The sequence below is a fragment of the Somniosus microcephalus genome, chromosome 3 (assembly GCF_052327205.1).
Source record: "Somniosus microcephalus isolate GS21.2 chromosome 3, FLI_Smic_1.0, whole genome shotgun sequence".
Classification (NCBI taxonomy): Eukaryota; Metazoa; Chordata; class Chondrichthyes; order Squaliformes; family Somniosidae; genus Somniosus; species Somniosus microcephalus.
Genome location: NC_140989.1, coordinates 273,668,250 through 273,687,940, shown reverse-complemented (window position 1 = coordinate 273,687,940; position 19,691 = coordinate 273,668,250). Strand labels below are relative to the sequence as shown.

The following is a 19,691-nucleotide window of genomic DNA, read 5'->3' as shown; positions in this document are numbered from 1 at the left end:
CCTGAGTGAATGTCTAACCTAGGACTTTGGAAATTGCCATCTGAAAGCTTAACACACTTATCCTTGGTTATCTTAACAGAGGTGATAACCATAAGTTTATATGCTAATATTTGTACAGCATAATTTCAAGGTCTAAGTGACAAACTACAATAAACCAATCAAAACAGCAGTCTTATGCTTTGTCTTGAGACAGGCTGGCCAACTGATCTGATTGGTGAGTTGGGTTAAACTTGCTAATGGGTGGAATGTTCACCGAATGACTACAAACTGGGAAAAAGGTCCAGCTGAAGCAACCTAGCCTGTGTCCGTCCTATAGGGATCTAAGAAGGCAATTGACAGCACAACCAGTTTATGTCCAGCATTTACATTTTATTGGAATTATATATACAAATGAATAACATGTCAATCAGGAAATTAATACATTAATCAGCAACAGATATACAAATAATTTATTTAATCCTCATGTACAATGACAATTTATATATGAGAACACCTTAAAAATGTCTTAAAACACTGGCTGTGGTCACTTTCCTCTTTCATGCATAAATACTTTCATATGAGCTACGTTTAAAATGATACATCAAAATTGTCCAATCTGTCACTTTTTTTCCTTATGTGTAAATTTAGTGTTTATTATGGTGAGGGATATCACAGCTGGGAAAATTGAACAATTTTCAATTTCCATGTGGAATTAATATTGTATTGTTTTACTAAAATCATTCATACTGTATCAGGCACCTTAGCTGGCTTACTTCTTTCAGACAGCTGTTGTGTTATCAAATTGCATGAGAAACATGGCTTCAATTGTCTACATAAATTAAATGCCTTGTCAAATTACTCTAATGAAAACACGATGTTGGGGACCAGTAGGTGATTGGATGCAGTGTTTTTTGGCACCAAGTTATTTGTTGCCTAATTTTTACACAAGTTTACTTCATAATTGCTTTTGAGAGGGAAGAACCTGGCACATAATGGACAAATTGTCATCAGCCCCTATCATCTCACCAAAAAAAAAGTGCATTTGAACAACCCGCGAATTAGGAAATGAGATATGGTTCCAAGTTAACAAGACCATAGTCACAACGTCATGTCATAACACAAGTATAGAGTCATATAAATAACAACAGGCCACCATAAGTGTAGTTAGCTTGATGAGGCAATAATACAAATCTAACAATCACACTTCAGGTAATATTACAGCACATCCCATAGGGAGGAATGAAATAAACTGATAATAAGTATCAATTGTGTACACAAACATATAACCAACATATACAGATATAGTGAATGAATAAAAATTGCAGAACAATGTAATTCATTCAATGGTTATTGTGCAGTTTCACGCTGATTCCGAAGAGAACCATTTGACTTGTTTGTATTCCCAAACCTGATGGAATTTTTTTTAATTAATTCTATTTACAATAAGGGATTTGAACCATCTTACCAGTCAGTCTGTTGTTCTGTACATTACCATCTTCATTGCTAGCAAATTAAATCCTTCCTTCAACTATTGTTGTAACTAATTAAATTGGGAGCATAATTGTTCATTTTTAGGTCTGTTAACGTTAGATTTCATAAAACTTAACACATGATGCAGTGGGTTTAGACATCAGTGAGTCATGGCATTGGAACGCTTGGGAACCAGTTCGCTCACAACTTCCTGATCTTGGAAGTGCTATCAGAAAAAAACAGTGGACAGAGGCTTGGAGCGAGGGAAAAATAAGTGTTAACATGATCCTGGGCCAGATACAGAGGCTTAGGAGCAGGCCTAGATGTAGGCTGCTTTCCTGCCCTCATAGAAAATGGCGTGTGATGTAAGGGAAACCTAAAGGAGAAGGCAAAGAAATTTTAAAAATTATTATTAGCTTGGTTTTACTACTGGAGTAGTGGTTGAAATTATATTAACAAATTTGGCCAAATCCATTACTGCATGCGATAAATTACCTCGCCCTTTGGTGGATTTGTATTTAATGCACCAGTCGCAGAGGTCACTAGTAATGCACACATTCTACACAGTAAACAAATTGTACAAAACTGTAGCTATATATTTGCACAGCAAACAGCGTAAAACTGAATCATTCTGGCAACATATCCACTGATCTAACAAATAGTTTGATACCAATCATATGGCCACCTTTAAGGGGAGGTGTGCCATTTTCACAATGCCCATTCTCAGCTCACCTCTGGCTGCTTTTTGTAAAAGTGACAAATTTGTCGTTAATACAATAGCCATAAAGGAACTGCCTTGGGACTTAATCCTGTGATGGTAAACACATAACACAAGTCTATGCATCTTCATATGATGAATTTTGCAGTAAGCGTTAGTGCCTTGTCAGTGGCGTTTGTCATTCAGAAAGATGGAAGATTGGTGTTAATGAAAATTAAAGACGGTGAACTGTGTTCTGTTGGTAAAGGCGATCCACCCATTCATAATGTGGTAGCAATCTGTTGGAATGGTTGAAGATGCAAAACCAGTGATCTTGGAAATTTTTCCCAATCCTTTCTTATTTGTCTGTTCTTTGAATGAAAAAGTATGAAAGACCTGAAATAAGAAATGTAAAGCACAATTAGAGATATTAGACATGTTGTTCTACACTCCCACCCTTAGAATCAAAAAAATAAATCAGCTTTAATTTTTATCAGAAACTGCTGAAGGTTGCAATGTAGTTATCTCACTGTTCCCAGCAGAAAAGACTAATAATGGGTAATGGTGATCAGTTAAGCATAGGTCTCTCACCTGAGCACATGCTGTCACTACACCTCATCGTTCATCTTGTAAGTGCCTGATGTTTTATTCTGTTTTTCATTGCTGTAAAAAGGAAATAAAGACTTAATTAGCATTTACAAATGAATGCTTAAATTTATTGGGCTATAACTAATTTAAATTTACTGTATATTTTCCCCTCTTCTCCTAACAGTGCTGACTGGGTACCATTTCATGGTTATTGACTGCCAATTTTAAGGTGTGAGCCTAGACAATGAGTTTTGGTGAGCTACTTGACCATGAAGAGCATCTCAACCATGTCAAGTCCACACATGACTAGGTACGAATCAATCAGTACTGGTGATCCTGACTGATTTATTTTCCCCGCTCTTGCTCGGACCATCCCTACATTACTCCAGCTGAGATCAGCTAACTCAGCACAGACTCAGTGAGGAAGCTGGCATCTTCCTGGTCTATAAGGCTCAGTTCCACATTGGATGGTGCCTTTAACAACTGAAATATCAGGGAACGGTTTCACGTTAATGTGAAAAGCCCATACATACTGTTGCAGTAATTATAATCCTAACCTCACTTATACTGAGTTTACATAAAGCCACAGGTCACACAGAAGAGAATAACATTTGTAAATAGCCATGTGACACACCACTTCCAAAAAACGTTTAAAAAAAATTACAAATTCTTACCTTAAAAGTGAAAACTTTTTTGCTTGTGCTAAAAGGGAAAGAGAGAAAGAAAATCAGTTGATTTTATTTTTCCACAGAAGGGAACATTTAAGCTAAAACAACAGGTTCAGCTGACAACATGGTGTTACTGAGAGCTGACTATTCAAACAAACTATCAACAAAGCAAAGTACATGCAACACTGGATCAACCACTATTAAAATTGTTATAATTAGGGCAAATCATTTGTTGTAGCATATGATTTGTTACCAGTCAGAGCTGCTCTGGCACTTCTTTTGCAAAGTGTGGAACTTGGACACCAAATTGCACCACAATCAGTAAGTGTAGATCTTTGTACGATTTGTCACAGGATGTTGTGCAGTGCCAGGTCACTTGCCCCAGTTATAAAATCCCCCGCACAAAGAGACAATTAACAATTTTTTTCTCACCCTTGGCGATTGAAGGTAATTATAAAAAACTGCCAATTAATGATACAGTACATTGATTAGCCAGATTTATCAGTTTACATCACAATGTGAATGGAAAGTTATATAACAAACAAAAAAGTTAATATGATTTAGTGCCCTTCGAAACAGGAGTTTGGAATGAAAATATTAGGGACGGACTGGGCTGATTCCCTGAAGCAGCGCTCGCAGGAAGTGCTGCTTGGGAAATCGCAAGTCTGCAGCCCCTTGGTTTTCAGTCTTCTAAGTTAAATGGATGGAAAATCAGTCCTGGAAAATGGAACATGTTACCAATGTGCACACCCAACATCAGTACTGAGAACTTCCAGGTCAGACATAGGACAACCAACTGAAGAGGGAATTTGCTCCCAATATGCTTGTACCCCAGTGTGTTTTTTTTTATTACCCCAACTATCCTTAAGGCCTTTCTCAGTGAGATGGCTAATTAATGCTATATTATGGGAAGGTCTGGGTTGTGGACCATTCTCACAACGAATGAGGTAATTTCACGTTAGATTCTACAGAGAAAGGATCCTTTCACCCTATCCATTTGGGTTGGATTCGAAACCAGGTCCCGGCGAGGATAGTGTGCTAATCCGCTGCCCGCCCCTCCCTCGTCCTCTGTTTTGTTCATTTTTTATTTTGTTTTTGACCAACATGGCCTTTACTCTTCAAAGTTTTTTTTATCTGAGGACAAATCTCCACCCTTACAGCAGGAAACCCTCATTGTTTATCAGCTCAACAATCTGAGCAAGACGTGTTCGCCTGCATGTTGTAGGTTTTTCTAATAAACTTCTCATTTTAAGATTGTTTGTGATAAGCCAGGTAGGTGTTGGAATTACACTGCATGGTATTAGTAATGAAAATTAGTAACATTTATAGGGCATTTCCCTGCCTGCTAGTTTAGTAAAGGTGTCAGTTTAATAACTTGTTAATAGAGCAAGCAATGGGATTTCCTATGAACTCGTTTGTTACTAGCATCACACAGCGTGATTTCAATCTCTATAGTCTTTACTCTGTTCCTATTTAATTTGTGACTTATTTAATTTGTTTTATTTTTGCCCAGATTTCCCCGTTAGATTCCCATGCCTGCCACCCATCGTCATATTTGCTTTTCTCATTCCGAACCTCGGCATGATTTATGAAGCAGACCTCTCCCTCCAACGCGGCCAATATTGGTGGGAGACAATCTGACAGGAGATTTCCTTCCACAAGGTGGGTTCCTCTAAATTTATGCCTCCCCCCACCACCCATCTATGAGTTGGGAATACTACACAACTTCTTGCCCCATATCTAACAGTCCAGCTGAGAACAACAGTAGCCAGAGACTTGTGCTCCGTGGGGAATTAAGTTTAAATGGTAGTCCATAGTGGGGTTCAAACTCAAGGAATCCAATGGGCAGCCAGTTCTTTAAAACTCGAGCTAGCAGGCTGGCTCGGAACTGCTTTTATGATCCAATAACTATGATAGCAGATTAAGTGTGTTGTGAGGTTGTACCACCCTAACCACCTTGAGGGGACATACCATGAAGCCTAGCTCCACCATGACACACCTTGCAGGAAATAAACTGTTAAAAGCCTTTTTGGTCAAACGGAATAGCTGTGAAGTCTGATGAAAAAAAGATACAAGAAACTGCAAGAATAGAAAACGATTATCTGAGGCATATTTACTTTTCTTTCTGAGCTGTCTCACTATCCAGCCTATCAGTGTCAAAGCAGAGATGCCAGATGCAGCAACAGACGCTGTTAATATAGGTGTGTAATTTTCAGTTATTGGCCGCGGAGCAGAATCTAAGAACAGACAGAAAACCAACATTAAAACCATCACAGGATATTTCAACAAACGCCATTATTTAACTTTAAAAAGAAATTATTTCCAAATATACCCCAGGTAATTCTTACTAGTCCAAAGACACGTGATTAACAAGCAGGTTTTAAAATGAAATAGGAAGTTTCAACATACCTTCACAGGTCGGTATTGGTGATGACCATGTTCCAGAGCCCTCACATTGCAGACTCACTGACCCGTTCAAAGAGAAACCTTCCACACAGCCAAAGTCACAAGCTGAGCGGTAACTGAAGATTCCCATTGGATGGGAACAGTTAATGTTCCCATTTTCAGGAATCTTTGGGACATCACATTTCACAGCTGGAATGAAAGAGCATGAACTGAATGCAAATTATCACTGAACAATATTTAACCACTGACTTCTGTAAAATTACATGCATGTTCTTTCTGTCTTTTTTACCACATTCTTATAAGTCACTTTATTAACAAGCTTTTGTTAAGCTATGCTAAGTAGGAAATATATTTTAAATTGTGTATATACTTTAAAATAATTTGAGATTAATGAAAGATTTTAGCCAAAGATTATGAGGGGCATACTATCTAATGGGGAATAAAAGTGAAGGCTGATCACAAGCTATACAATGGATACAGCTCTTTTAGCCATTGAAAGCAGACTTGAGTGACTGATGTACCTTCACAGGTAGGGGTGTGCGCTGTCCATTGCCCAGTAGCTCCACACTCCAGCTCCTTCGATCCTTTTAATATAAATCCTTCATCACAACTAAAGTAACAGGTTGAGCTGTAAGTGAAATCTCCAGCAGGGTGGGAGCACTTCATGCTGGCTTGTTCTGGGACCTTCAGTATGTCACATGGTATGGCTGCAATAAAATTATTCAAAATTATTCCTTTAATTCTGTCGATGTGACTCTTTGGGAGTCATACAAAAGCACATAATAGTAACAGAGAGACTGTTTTGAATCGGTCTCGCTCTCTGAGAGATGGGTTATAAATAATGTATGATACATCAAACCCTCATCCCTATGACCGAATGTCACAGCGCCAGGTTAGTGCATCATGGAGGCATTCATTTGGACTTGTTAATAGATTATTTTCAGATTTCTAAACCGATTACCAGCACAAGAAATTGCAGAAGCTGCTTTTAAAATACTTATTGAACTGGTAGCTCTTGTACTGAAAATTACCTTTACAAGTTGGCATTGGTGCTGTCCATTGACCTGTAGCTCCACACTCGATTCTGCTTGATCCACTCAATGCAAATCCTTCTGGGCAGCTAAAGTCACATGTTGAGTTGTAACTGAAATTTCCGACGGGATGAGAACAGGCCATGAATCCCTGGTTGGGAATCTCTAGTCTTTCACATTTTATAGCTGTAATATCAGATGTAATGCACATTTAAATATATCAAGGATGATGATTTTATATCATAGAATCAAACAGCACAGTAGGAGGCCATTCAGCCTGTCGTATCTGCGCCGGCTGTTTGAAAGAGCTACCAATTAGTCCCACTCTCCTGCTCTTTCCCCATTGCCCTGCAAATTTTTCCTTTTTAAGTATATATCCAATTCCCTTTTGAAAATTACTATTGAATCTGCTTCCATCACCCTTTCAGACAGTGCATTCCAGATCATAACAATTCCTTGCGTAAAAATAATTTCCTCATCTCCCTGCTGGCTTTTTTGCCAATTATCTTAAATCTGTGTCCTTTGGTTACCGAAACTCCTGCCAGTCAAAACAGTTTCTCCCTATCTACTCTATCAAAACGCCTCATAATTTTGAACACCTCTATTAAATCTCCCCTTAAACATCTTTGCTCTAAAGAGAACAATCCCAGCTTCTCCAGTCTCTCCACAATATATATATATTTAATTTTAGAGCTCTTTTAAACATTTTTCCTCTTTAATCTTTACATACTATTTGCCTGTACCTTCACAGTTGGGGATGGGCGCTGACCATTCTCCAGATGCTCCACACTCCAGTCTGTCTGATCCTCGGAGCTCAAACCCTTCGGCACAGCTGAAGTCACACGTTGAGTTGTAACTGAAATCTCCGATGGGATGAGAACAGTTCTTGAATCCTTGTCCAGGAATCTCCAAACCTCTGCATCTTACAACTGAAACATATAAATTATGAAATTCAGTATAAACTTAAATACCATCACCTATAAAAGTGCATCATCCAGTTAATGTTCTAAAATCTGATTCAGGATTTTCTCTTTTTGTTAATGAGTCTTGTTTGACACTGTACCTTCACAGCTGGGTGTCTCCGCTGTCCATATTCCTGTCGCATTGCACCGGAGACTCTGTGATCCCTGCAGTGTAAACCCTGCTGCACAGTGAAAGTCACACGTGGAGCTGAAGCTGAAGTTTCCATTAGGATGGGTGCAGCCCATAGTCGCTTGGTCAGGAGCATCGAGAGTGGCACACTGTTCAACTGGACAGGAGGTATTGGAATGACGAGTTAGTTATTGCGTTTCAATTTCTTTTATATGTTTGCATAAAAATTACTTTATGAAATTAAAACAAGGGAGTACTGGTTTAAACCAGCAGTAGTCAAATTTAGGACTGATATTAGGACGTTCTTTGTCACAGAGTAATCAATGCATGGAATGGATTGCCAGATAGACTAGCGGAAACAAAAACTCTAGAATCGTTTAAGAACCAATTGTGCTGCAATGGTGGGAGAAGGGGGCTTTAGGGTCATTCTGGATGGATGTGCTGCAATGGGCTGAAGGACGTCCTCCATCTATTGTGATCTTTTGATGTAATCTTCACAATTTGTCTTATTACTGAATATTACTTTAAACATTTACATGGTGACTACTTGTGAATATTTTAGAAATAATTTCCATACTCTCTTGCATATTGTCATTCACTTTTCATATAAAGGAAGAACTTTCTTCAGTCTGTGATGCTTTAGCTGTTCTAAGCTATGGCAGCAGTAGAGACCCGAACATTGGGCCCTGGTGCTCGTGGACTGGGCAGTATGGGGGTGGTGGGGGAATCTGCCTGTCTTTGTTCCTATTCACTACCCAGGGTCTCCTGCTGGAAAATGAAAGTGTATTGACATGGGGTGAGGCAAAACCTTCCCACACTAGGGTTTTGAGTTAACAAGTGAAGAATGGTCACTTGGGTGAAGTGGTGGAGGTCTGACAGCAGCCATGAAACCATACCCAGCAAGGAGTCGTCGTCAATGGGAGAGGAGGGGTAAAAAATGCGCAGACAAAAAAAAATCTGAAGAAGGAAAACAGCTGAACAGTTACTGTAATCAAATTAATGATGAATGGAGAAAGTTGATTATATAAAGATATATATATAATCCCTCAAATAATAGGTCATATTGTTTCATATAAGTCAATTCATACTCTCTGTGAAGGTAGCATGCCCTTACCATGTTCACAACTTGGCCCATAGTATCCATCATTGCATTCACAGCTGTAATTTCCAATAGTCTCCACACATTCTCCATGATCACTGCATAAAGTGGGAACGCACGAAGCTAAAAAAAAACACAACACGACTCAGAAATCAATGCATATTAACAATCTTTATACATATAGAAGAACCTGTATATAAACTTCTATTAGAGTAGGTGGTGCACAATAGTGGCATTGTCACAATGAACATTGCATTTAAATAATTCCATTTTATCATATTTACATTGTAATTAAGGAATATTTTTCCATGTGCAAATTACAAATTGGGTTATTTTAATGGCTAATCTCATGTTTAGAGATTACTCACAAATTTATCCTTTTTTGTTTAGAGAGGGCACTTGAATAATGTACTAATGTTGGATCAGGAGAGTGTGTGAAGAACCTTTTTGCGGTGATTCAGGATTTGTGTAAAATCTTCCGTTTAGATGTGGTCCTGAGATTAAGGATGATTGTGGTGATAATACAGGACACGCTTTAAAATAATCTTTGGTCAGTTTTTATTCTTACCTTTGTAGCACATAGGTCTTTTCTTTTTGTTACAGCTGATGTCGTTCCACATCCCTGTATCCTTTTCCCTCTTTATGTACATTTCTACACAGTCTTCTTTCCCATTTTGTCCTTCATTATTAGGTTCATCATGAGCCCAGTTCTCTGCCTCTTTGTTGAGTGGCTTATCAGTACCAACCCAGGTCCAAACGCCATGTAGTTTCCTTATTCCAATCCAGTAGTAATATTGTGCAAAAGGTAGTACCTCATTCAAATGCACAATTTCTTCTGCATTCTGGATTGCAACTAGATCTGTGTACTTATTTTGACAGTAACGTCTTGCATTTTCCCAGGGCATATTTTCTTCACTATACTTATAGGTCCAGCCATGGATTCTTTCTAGAAGCATTAGTTCTGTGAAGAAAAGGAGAATTCTAATAAATGATGCTGGTGAGTACGCTTCCCACCATTTGAACCAATTTGCTTCCCTACTTCCAAGTTTTGATTTTTATCAAATGTTGTGTTTATTATTTTTGGGGATATGCTGGGGAATGGAACACTTTCCCATTTCTGGCACCCAATGTCAGCATCAAACAATCCCAAGTCTATTTAGAAGCAAAGGAAGGCTCCTTCTACTCTGCCCCAACTCCAGAGATGAATTTCCTTCTGCACCAGTGTGACAGATTTGCATTTTCCACACCAACCATTCTGTGGCCTTTCTGAGTGAGATTGATAAGTTAGTGCCAATTAGTACAGAATTAAGTTGCAGTTTGGTGCATACCCATTAAGAATTGGATTGAGACTGCCCAAAATCAATTCAGTAGGGCCTTTATAGTCAACAGACAGAAGAGTTTGAGTTAATTTTGAACCATAGCCTCAGAGGTAAAAGGCCAGTGTTTAACTTGCTGAACTACCCAGTCCAGATACTTTTCTTGTTTGCCAGTGATTTCTGTATCTCAAGGATATTAGTCGTGACCAAGGCAGTGCAGTGCACCTCCCAAACCCGCGACCTCTACCACCTAGAAGGACATGCAGGCACATGGGAACACCACCACCTCCAAGTTCCCCTCCAAGTCAAACACCATCCTGGCTTGGAAGTATATCGCCGTTCCTTCATCGTCGCTGAATCGAAATCCTGGAACTGCCTCCCTAACAGCACTGTGGGAGTACCCTCGCCACACAGACTGCAGTGGTTCAAGAAGGCAGCTCACCATCACCTTCTCAAGGACAACTAGGGATGGGTAATAAATGCTGGCCTTGCCAACGACGCCCACATCCCATGAACGAACAAAAAAAATGGAGCATGATAGAAGCCACCATGTCAAAAAGCAGTGTTATTGCAGCTTATATTGTATGTCACTGATATCTTACCAATAATAACGATGGTGAAGAACCACAGTTGACTTCCACCCCTCTGAATCAGTGGAGATTGTTGGTTTGCCTTGTTTGTCATTTTGCTGTAATCTATAGAGAATAAGTTATGATTAATAATTATCAAGTAGAATGAATCCTGTATGTGAAAACCATGATAAATATGTAGTATTCAAGATATACCTCTCTGTATTATTTTATTCTAAAATAAGAAACCTATAATATTCTGATTTTAGCACTCATTCTTCATGTATGTTAAAAACATGAGACTTGAAATTATGCTGTGCGATGTTTGCATTTCACAGGCTAAGAGCACCCTTAAAATATCAAAGGGAATTTCATACAAAGGTGTTAAGCACCCATCCACTTAATACTGTGATTTCTAAACCATGACCCTCCATGCACCATAACTGTGACAGTTTAACTCATTCATTTCAACTCATAGTGGTATCATGCTTTGGATTGGAACAGCCCTCTCCCTTGAAGGATCTTTATTGCTATCCTCCCTATGAAGACTAACATTGAACAGTAGCACGGCTGCTACTCCCTTCCTATGAAGAATAACACATAGCAGCATCGCCCTAGTTGCAAAGCAAAATTTAACAAGTTTCCAGGCACACCAGCAGTTTTTAAGCTTCATTTTTCATTTTAGCAGAGAACTGACTGTCCCACCAGCTATCTGCTAACACTAAAATTTAACTAGCATCTGGCTATTGTTGAGCGGAGTTTGCACACACGCATAGAGCTCTGCTATCCCTGACTCAACCATGATACATAGCTGGCAGTATAACTTGAGACTGCTGGCTCCACATTGCTCTAAGGAGGGACCAAACTGCCCTCAAGCCAGTATCTGTGCCATAAGAGACTGGTTTATCTAAGAAGATTCCTATCAAGAGTACTGGTGTCTGTAACTAAATATCATTGAGGTTTGGACAGTATGGATGCTGTGGATTAGCAAAATATTAAACTCATTACAAATCTGTTCCTTGTAGCTGGTCATTTTGCTACAGTGCTCATGTATATAAATTACTAACAGCCCCTTGAAGTCAGTCCCAAACATTACAAGGTTAATAAGGAGCGGGGTGTCCATTATTATACAGGAAAATAACTACGATGTCGGGGGGAAGGATTTGCCAATACTATTTTGTTACATTTTTCAGAGTAGAAAACTTGTAATCATTATGGAAAAAATAATATCAACTTTAAGCTTCTACTGAAAAATAGCAAAAAAAAACCTATTGTATTTAGTATCGGAATTTACGATGATTTTACCCTCAGTTTTACAAGACTAATTATCCTAAGAGCCTAGTGTAGCAGATTTAGAGTCAGCTAGTTTGTACCAGCATGTGTATTGCAGTGTGATATCAGCGCCCCCCCACCCCCACCACCTCCCCCCCCCGCAGGCCCAACACAAAGGCAGCAATATTCGACCTGTCTTACAGAAACATCACTCGGTTACCCTATAAATTCGATTTACTTTGTCTCTTTTTCACTTGCTTTCCTTCTGACGAAAATAACTTTGTTTCAGTTAAATGAAAACACAGTCATTTTCTCTTACTCTCAGATATCCTATGAAGCTAGACTGTGAAACTGACACCACAGCATGAATAAAAATTAATTCTAAGGACCACCAATTTGCAAGACATCAATATATTACAGCTTCAGTATTTTTGTACCTGTTATTATATTTCCTTGGGGCTACATGCTTAACCTTAGAGTGTGCCCAACTTTTACAAGGAGAAAGAATGGAGGATAGAGTGGATCATTTTAAACAGTTTTAGTATCCGGTCTGATTTTTTTTTTGCCTAAATCATACAACTTTTGCATCAAACCTCATTACATTTTTAAGTCTGAACATTTTGATTCTAATGCTTTCTGATTTACTGATAAATTCCCTTAAAGCACACTGCTGACCGGTTTTACGGTAGTAGGCCATAAAGGAAGCTGTTTTCTCCCTCCCTTTAACTCCCCTTAGCTGATCTCAACTGGGGCAGAAGTTGGGGTACCACAATCGGCTCCAACACCCTGGGCTCAGGAGAGGACAGATCTGCCAGAGTTCCCACTCCTGATTGCTATCCAGAAACCTCTGCTGGAGAGTACTTTCTGTAATCTTTGGATGAGGACCCAATCAGACACCAGCTGTGGTGCCCCCAATGGCTGAATAGCCTGTCTAGGCTCACACATGAAGTGTGGCCATTTGGGCAAAGTACAAGAGGACTACCAGCACCCTTAGAACCATACTTCAGGCAATGAAGGAAGTTAAAGGGAAGAGAAAAAAAGCTTTCTTTTTTAAAAAATTTGATAAAACCATTCAATGAAATTGCATGCAGTAAACACACCAGTTTATAGCATTCTGTCTTACCTTAAAAGATTCCAACTCAGATCACTGCTGTTGATTCTGGTGCTCTACAAGTGCTCAGTTGAAGGTTGAATGAATAGAACCTGTTTCTGTCTGTTTATCTGCACAGGAAAGGAGCACTGCACTGAACAGATTATCTTTGCAGACTGACACTTTCACTGTAGCTGCTGGCCTTATATCCTCGCTCATGCAGGCAATTCCACAACTTCCTGGCCTTCCCAGAAAAATTCCCTGTGACGTTGACTAATTAGAATAAAATAGACGGAACTTGGCTTTGGAATACCCCAAGGTATAAAGACGGACATCAAAGATTTTATCTGTCGCCAGCTATGTAATAAGTGTAGCCATCAGTTCTTACGTCTTCTGCTACCTATGTTTTTTCTCATTTTCTGGACAACTTTTCAACAAAAGTAGAAATATGATAAAAATGGAGCGCAAGTGAGTATATTGTAATTGAGCTGAGCACTATCAGCCTCCATTTAAATTGAAAGTGGAATTTACTTTACAACAGATGTCAGCTATGATAATGATAGAGGTGCCACAATTGGCATCAGTGCACCTGGGCTACCAAGAGGATTTTTTTTTTGGCAACTCCATGCTTGAACCTTTCCAATCAGGTTTCTGCCACAGCACTGAAAGTGCTCTAATTAAAGTCACAAATGTCATCCTCTGTGACTGTGACCATCAGTGCACTGACCGTCCTCATCATTCTCGAGCTGTCTGCAGCCTTTGACATGGTTGACCACACCATCCTCCTCCTACGCCTCTTCTACGTTGTCCAGCTGAGTTGCACTGCCCTCGCTTGGTTTCACTCTTACCTATCCAGTCATAACCAGAGCGTCTCCTCCAATGGCTTCTCTTCTGGCTCCCGCACTATTACCTCTGGAGTCCCCCAAGGATCCATCCTTGGCCCCCTCCTATTTCTCATCTATATGCTGCACCTCAGCGACGTTATCCGATCCAGAGCATCAGGTTCCACATGTACACTGATGTCACGCAGCTCTACCTCACCATCACCTTTCTCGACCTCACCATTGCCTCAGTATTGTCAGACTGCTTGTCCAGCATCCAGTATTGGATGAGCAGAAATGTCCACCAATTAAATATTGGGAAGACCGAAACCATTGTCTTTGGTCCCCGCCACTAACTCCATTCCCTCGCCACCGATACTATCCCCCTCCCTGGCCACTGTCTGAGGCTGAACCAGGCTGCACAATCTTGGTGTCCTATTTGACCCTGAGTCGATCCCAAATCCTCTCCAACATAAAGACTACCTACTTCCACCTCTGTAATATAGCTCGTCTCGCCCCTGCCTCAACCCATCTGCTATAACCATGTGAGATCACTGCGCTCCTCCAACTCTGACCTCTTGTGCATCCCCCACTTCCTATGCCCCACCATTGGCGGCCATGCCATGTCTGGGCCTTAAGCGCTGGAATTCCCTCAATAAGCCTCTCTGCCTTTCCACCTCTCTGTCCTCCATTAAGATGTTACTTAAAACCTACCTCTTGACCAACCTGTTAATCAGCTGTCCTAATATCTCCTTCTTTGGCTTAGTGTCAAATTTTGTTTGATAAGGCTCCTGTGAAGCATCTTGGGGCGTTTTACTATGTTAAAGGCGCTATATAAATTGTTGCTGTTGTTGTTGACGACATTTTATGGCGAGTCTTACTGCACTCATTTATTGTATAGGTTGAGCGCCCCAAATCCAGCAACCTCGGCACTGAGGCCGAGCTGGTTTTCGGGTTTTTCCGGACTTCGGAATGTGTTTCTGATGTCCGAAGTCCGGAAACGCCCGAGCCCAGGTTATGATATTTCCAGACTTCAGACACCAGAACCACGTGCCGAGTCCGGAAATGCCTGGGCCCAGGTTGCGCTATTTCCGGTTTTTGGTAAGCCTCCCTCAGGGTGTCCGGATTCCGGAACATTTTACAGATTCCGGACCCCTGCCACCAATCGTCCCAGAGTCTGGATTCTGGAATATTCCAAATTCCGAAGCTCCGGATTTGGGACGCTCAACCTGTACAACAACACAGCATTATTGCAATAATTTATTATAAAATCACAGACACAGCATTACTGCTGTAATTCATTGCAAAGTCAGAGACCAGCATGAGTGCAAAAATTGATTATTCAACATTTTACACTAAATTCAATCTTTCATTTGTTACTAATTATTTGTTATGCCTTGGCCATTTATTGGCCAGTAGCAAAAAATGCCCATTGTCTTACGAATGTATAATTAGATAGACTGCAACAAACATCATCATAAAAATTGACTGAAAGCACTTTTTAAATTCAGAATTCATCACCTGTTCAAGTTATGCTAAAATGAGCTGGAGTATGCAATTTTAAGATAAACTCTGAGATTTTTTGCAGAAGGAAGAAGGAATATTCCTAAGATAGCATGCGCTAGCGGACTGTATGGAGTGGGTAGGCAGCTCATGGAAGGAGTATGTTCAATATTAACGTTGCTGCCTGCTGCCTGAGTTCCAGTGAGTGTAACCAGGATATTCAACCAGTGGGGAGCAAATTAACAGAGCTTGATTTGTTCCTCATCGAACATCCAACATTCGCCCACTGGTCAAATATCTTTTTCTTTTAATGGCGCCCGCCTGCACCCTCAAATTTTCTCCTGTCTTCTGCAGACACTGAACTTTCCTCAGGTATAGTCCCATTTGTGGCATTCGTCCTTTTTCCAACTCGCAGAAGTGGCAGTGTTCATGTGTAAGTCTAAATAGTAAGAGTCAGCAATCAATTAGTACAGGGGTGGCATCAGAGCGAGGTCTGACTGTATCCTGACTCGACAAGCAGGAGCCAGTGGATGCCATTCAGGAACATGATCCCTAGCCAGCTTTCCCCTCCCTAAGGTATGGAGTTTCTACCACCATCCTGGCTAAAATCTACTAATTCAGCACAGACAAGGAATCGAATCTGGGGCTTTCCTGAGCTGTGTGGATTAGCCACAAATTGGTTGCTGCACTTACCAACTGACCCACTGAAGGAGCAGCCTTTTAACTGCTTTTTCACTTCAGTATAGTTTTTTTAAACACTTACTTGCTGTAGAGGTTTCCTCTGATTTTTATGATTTTAGGCCAGGAAAATAAATTCCAGTCTGACAGCCAAAAGTGCACCACATGTGACGGTAATTGAAGCTTTTCCAATAAGGAAGGAAAAGTGATGCGTATGCTTGTCCAAATATAGACTTCTTTGCCCTCTTCCTGTCAGACAGCCTGTCGCTAGATACAGGCAGAAGAGAATGTCGGACAGAGCTGGAAACTGACCATTTTAACCCTTTTTGAAGTTAGTGCATCCTCCATCATAAATATTTTTGTTGGTGTGATATGCACTGGGTGAAAGCTAAAATTCACTTGCATCTAGTATATATCACATGCATGTCTCTATCAGCTTCTGTATGTGTGCAGTTCTCCAAAGTAAGGCCAATTCCTCTGATGCTTTCCATTTCATGTATGTTTCTCTGTCAGCTCCTGTATGTATGCATGGTCAAAGGTAGAGCCAATTTAACAGATGGCTTATGTTTTGTACAGCCAGCTGATGTACAAGTGCAGCACTCCTAGGTGAACCATCCTAGACGCATTTAAGGGGAAGTTAGACAAGTACAGGAGCAAGAAAGGAATAGAAGGATTTACTGGTAGGGTTAGATAAAGTAGAGTGGGAGGAGGCTTGTATGGAACATAAATACCGGCATAGGCCAGTTGGGCTGGATGGCCTGTTTCTGTGCTGTACACTAGATGTAATTCATCTAGTACTATATAAGGGTAAATTCTGAGAGGCTGCCCTCCTGGTGCATGGATTGGAAAACTGGGCGCCAAGCTCAACATGCTCAATTCGCTAACCTCTGTGCTTTATCCACTGAACCACGGTCTCATTGTGTGAGCCTCCATGCCAGAAGTGTAGCTCACTGAATTTACCCTTGTATCTCATCCATGTCTCTGCATCTGCAATACATCCTAGGTAAGAACAATTAACTCATCACTGATACTGTATGTTTCATTCATTTCACTGTATTAGCTCCAGTGCTTATAAAGGTGAATTTCACAATTTGATGCTCAAAGGAAGCGTGTGTTGGTGAAATGAGAATTGGATATATACTTGAAAAGGAAAAATGTGCAGGGCTATGGGAAAGAGCGAGAGAGTGAGACTAATTGGATGGCTCTTTCAAAGAGCTGGCACAGGCACGATGGGCTGAATGGCCTCCTTTCTGCTGTATGATTCTAACACTGTAGTGTAAACTCACCTGTTCTCCTTTTGAGTATGGTTCCCCTCTAAGTGTGGGATTGCTAATTTGACCCTATATAGTACACTTGTTTAATATGGACTTCCCAGGGATTCGCTGGCCTGACAGTAACAGGAAGGCTCCAGGACACTGCAGTTTCTGGCTTGAGCAGCAGCAGTGAACATCCATGAGTGGAACCTCTTGAGGTTGGGACTTAGCACTTATGTGCCCCAAGAAGGATTACAGTTTTTTTAATGCCCAAAGCCACACTGGACCAAAGGACAAAGGGCAGCATGTGTGATTTGAGATAGGTTCCAAATAAAGAACTCACACTGGGCGAGACAGAGGGGGGTGGAAGCTATGCTGCAGAGAGGCAGCAGCAGAGAGAAAGTGAAGACAATCTCCTGAGAGGCCAGGCACCGTGTTCAGAGAAAGAACAGTAGAATCAGTGCTCTGAGAGGAGCTGCCTTGTTTATTTCAGATGTCAATTTCCAGCATTTTCCATTTTATTTCAGATTGCCAGCATTCTGAGTTTTTTCTTTTTATCTCTGGTAAATGATGAAGAAATGACGCACAAGAGCCATACAGGATACAAATAAATATTGAAAGACGTAGTTTGATTAAAGATTAAGAAAAATTTCCTTATTTAAATTTTTTTTATCATTGAAATGTCATGGCTGTGATGCATCCTCTATATGCCAGTGCCTTTGGAAATATACCCCAGGATGAGTCATCACCCTCAGTACAGGAGAGAGGAGAACATTTCCCATTTTGGGTAATGCAAACTGGATGACTCCATTAAGTTCTTTGCATAATTAATATTCATAAGGGTGTTTGCTTACCATGTTATGAAAAATTGTTTTCACAACTTGGCATAAGCTAAAAATTAATTCACTTTTTATTTATTATTGCACAGGATTCCTGTATTGAAATTTGGGATTCAGGGAGGCAATTTTTTCTAAATTTTCTCCCCTCTCCTGAAAGTGGGGTTGTGTTCTAAGGACACTAATACATAAAAGATGCATCACAGCTTCCCAAGACATAGAATGAATAAATTCACAACTGAGAAACTCATGAATGTAGATATTTACCGTGAGCCATGACGCATTCTATTTATAAGACAATTTTTCGACTGGACGGAATTATTATTTAAGTGAAGGAATACTTTCTAGCCCAGTAAAGTTATTTTAAGTTGTTTTGAGATGCCTTGTCATGGTATCATATCGATAAAGACATGATCTACAGGAGTCATAAAAATAAGGATTAATAGTTACCCATTGTAAATTCTCTACTTCTAAATAACAATAGAGGACAGGCACTGGCCAACATCTTTGTAATTTATCTTGAGCTTCAGAAGATGTCTGTAAACCACTCTAACTTTCCTCTTGTGGTTTATAACTTTATCTGAGAATTTCAGTTAAACAGTGGCTCTTACTCACACCCAAACACTCGGAATTCTTCATGTACTGTGGTGCTGTCAGCGCAAGAGAAGCAGATAAACTACAGCGGCTTTCCTTTTAGCATTTAACACTATAATTACACATCTTCTGAACATTAAAGCTACTGAAATGACAACAACTTGTATTTTATATAGTTCCTTCAACATAGTAAAAGGCCCCCAGGCACTTCACAGGAGCATTATCAAACTAAATTTGACACCGAGCCATATAAGGAGATATTAGAGCAGAGGCACATCTTGAAGGGTTGTGGGGCTGGAGGAGATTACAGAGATAGGGTGAAGCCATGGAGGGATTTGAAAACAAGGATGAAAATTTTAAAACTGAGGCGTTGCTTAACTGGGAGCCAATGTAGGTCAGAGAGCATTTAGGTGATGGGACTTGGTGCGAGTTAGGACACGGGCAGCTGAGTTTTGGATGATCTCAAGTTTACGGAGGGTGGAAGATGGGAGGCCAGCCAGGAGTGCGTTGGAATAATCAAGACTAGAGGTAACAAAGGCATGGATGAGCGTTTCAGCAGCAGATGAGTTGAGCCAGGGGTGGAGTTGGGTGATGTTATGGAGGTAGAATTAGGCGAACTTAGTGATGCCGTGGATATGTGGTGGGAAGCTCATCACAGGGTCAAATATGATACCAAGGTTGCCAACAGTCTGGCTCGGTCTCAGACGATTGCCAGGTAGAGAGATGGAG

General features: G+C 40.3%; 1 protein-coding gene across 1 annotated transcript; it reads right to left on the bottom strand.

The window, feature by feature from the left end:
* Positions 1-431: 431 nt before the first annotated feature.
* Positions 432-13,438, bottom strand: LOC147121959 (P-selectin-like). The gene is made up of 13 exons (XM_085982549.1): positions 13,311-13,438; positions 10,949-11,041; positions 9,599-9,991; positions 9,046-9,153; positions 7,903-8,088; positions 7,583-7,768; positions 6,840-7,025; positions 6,330-6,515; positions 5,812-5,997; positions 5,520-5,639; positions 3,409-3,436; positions 2,738-2,809; positions 432-2,542 (listed from the first exon to the last, which is right to left on the bottom strand). Exons 2-12 carry the CDS (start codon positions 11,028-11,030, stop codon positions 2,755-2,757), a joined length of 1,716 nt encoding a protein of 571 aa, XP_085838675.1. The 5' UTR covers positions 11,031-11,041; positions 13,311-13,438; the 3' UTR covers positions 432-2,542; positions 2,738-2,754.
* Between the last annotated feature and the right edge of the window lie 6,253 nt (positions 13,439-19,691).

Coding starts and splice junctions, on each gene's coding strand:
- LOC147121959 (XM_085982549.1), bottom strand. CDS start 11,030: ATGACAAACAAGGCAAACCAACAATCTCCACTGATTCAGAGGGGTGGA. Junction 9,154..9,598: donor AAGACCTATGTGCTACAAAG/GTAAGAATAAAA, acceptor GTTTTTTTTTAG/CTTCGTGCGTTCCCACTTTA. Junction 8,089..9,045: donor TGGGCCAAGTTGTGAACATG/GTAAGGGCATGC, acceptor CCTCCTGTCCAG/TTGAACAGTGTGCCACTCTC.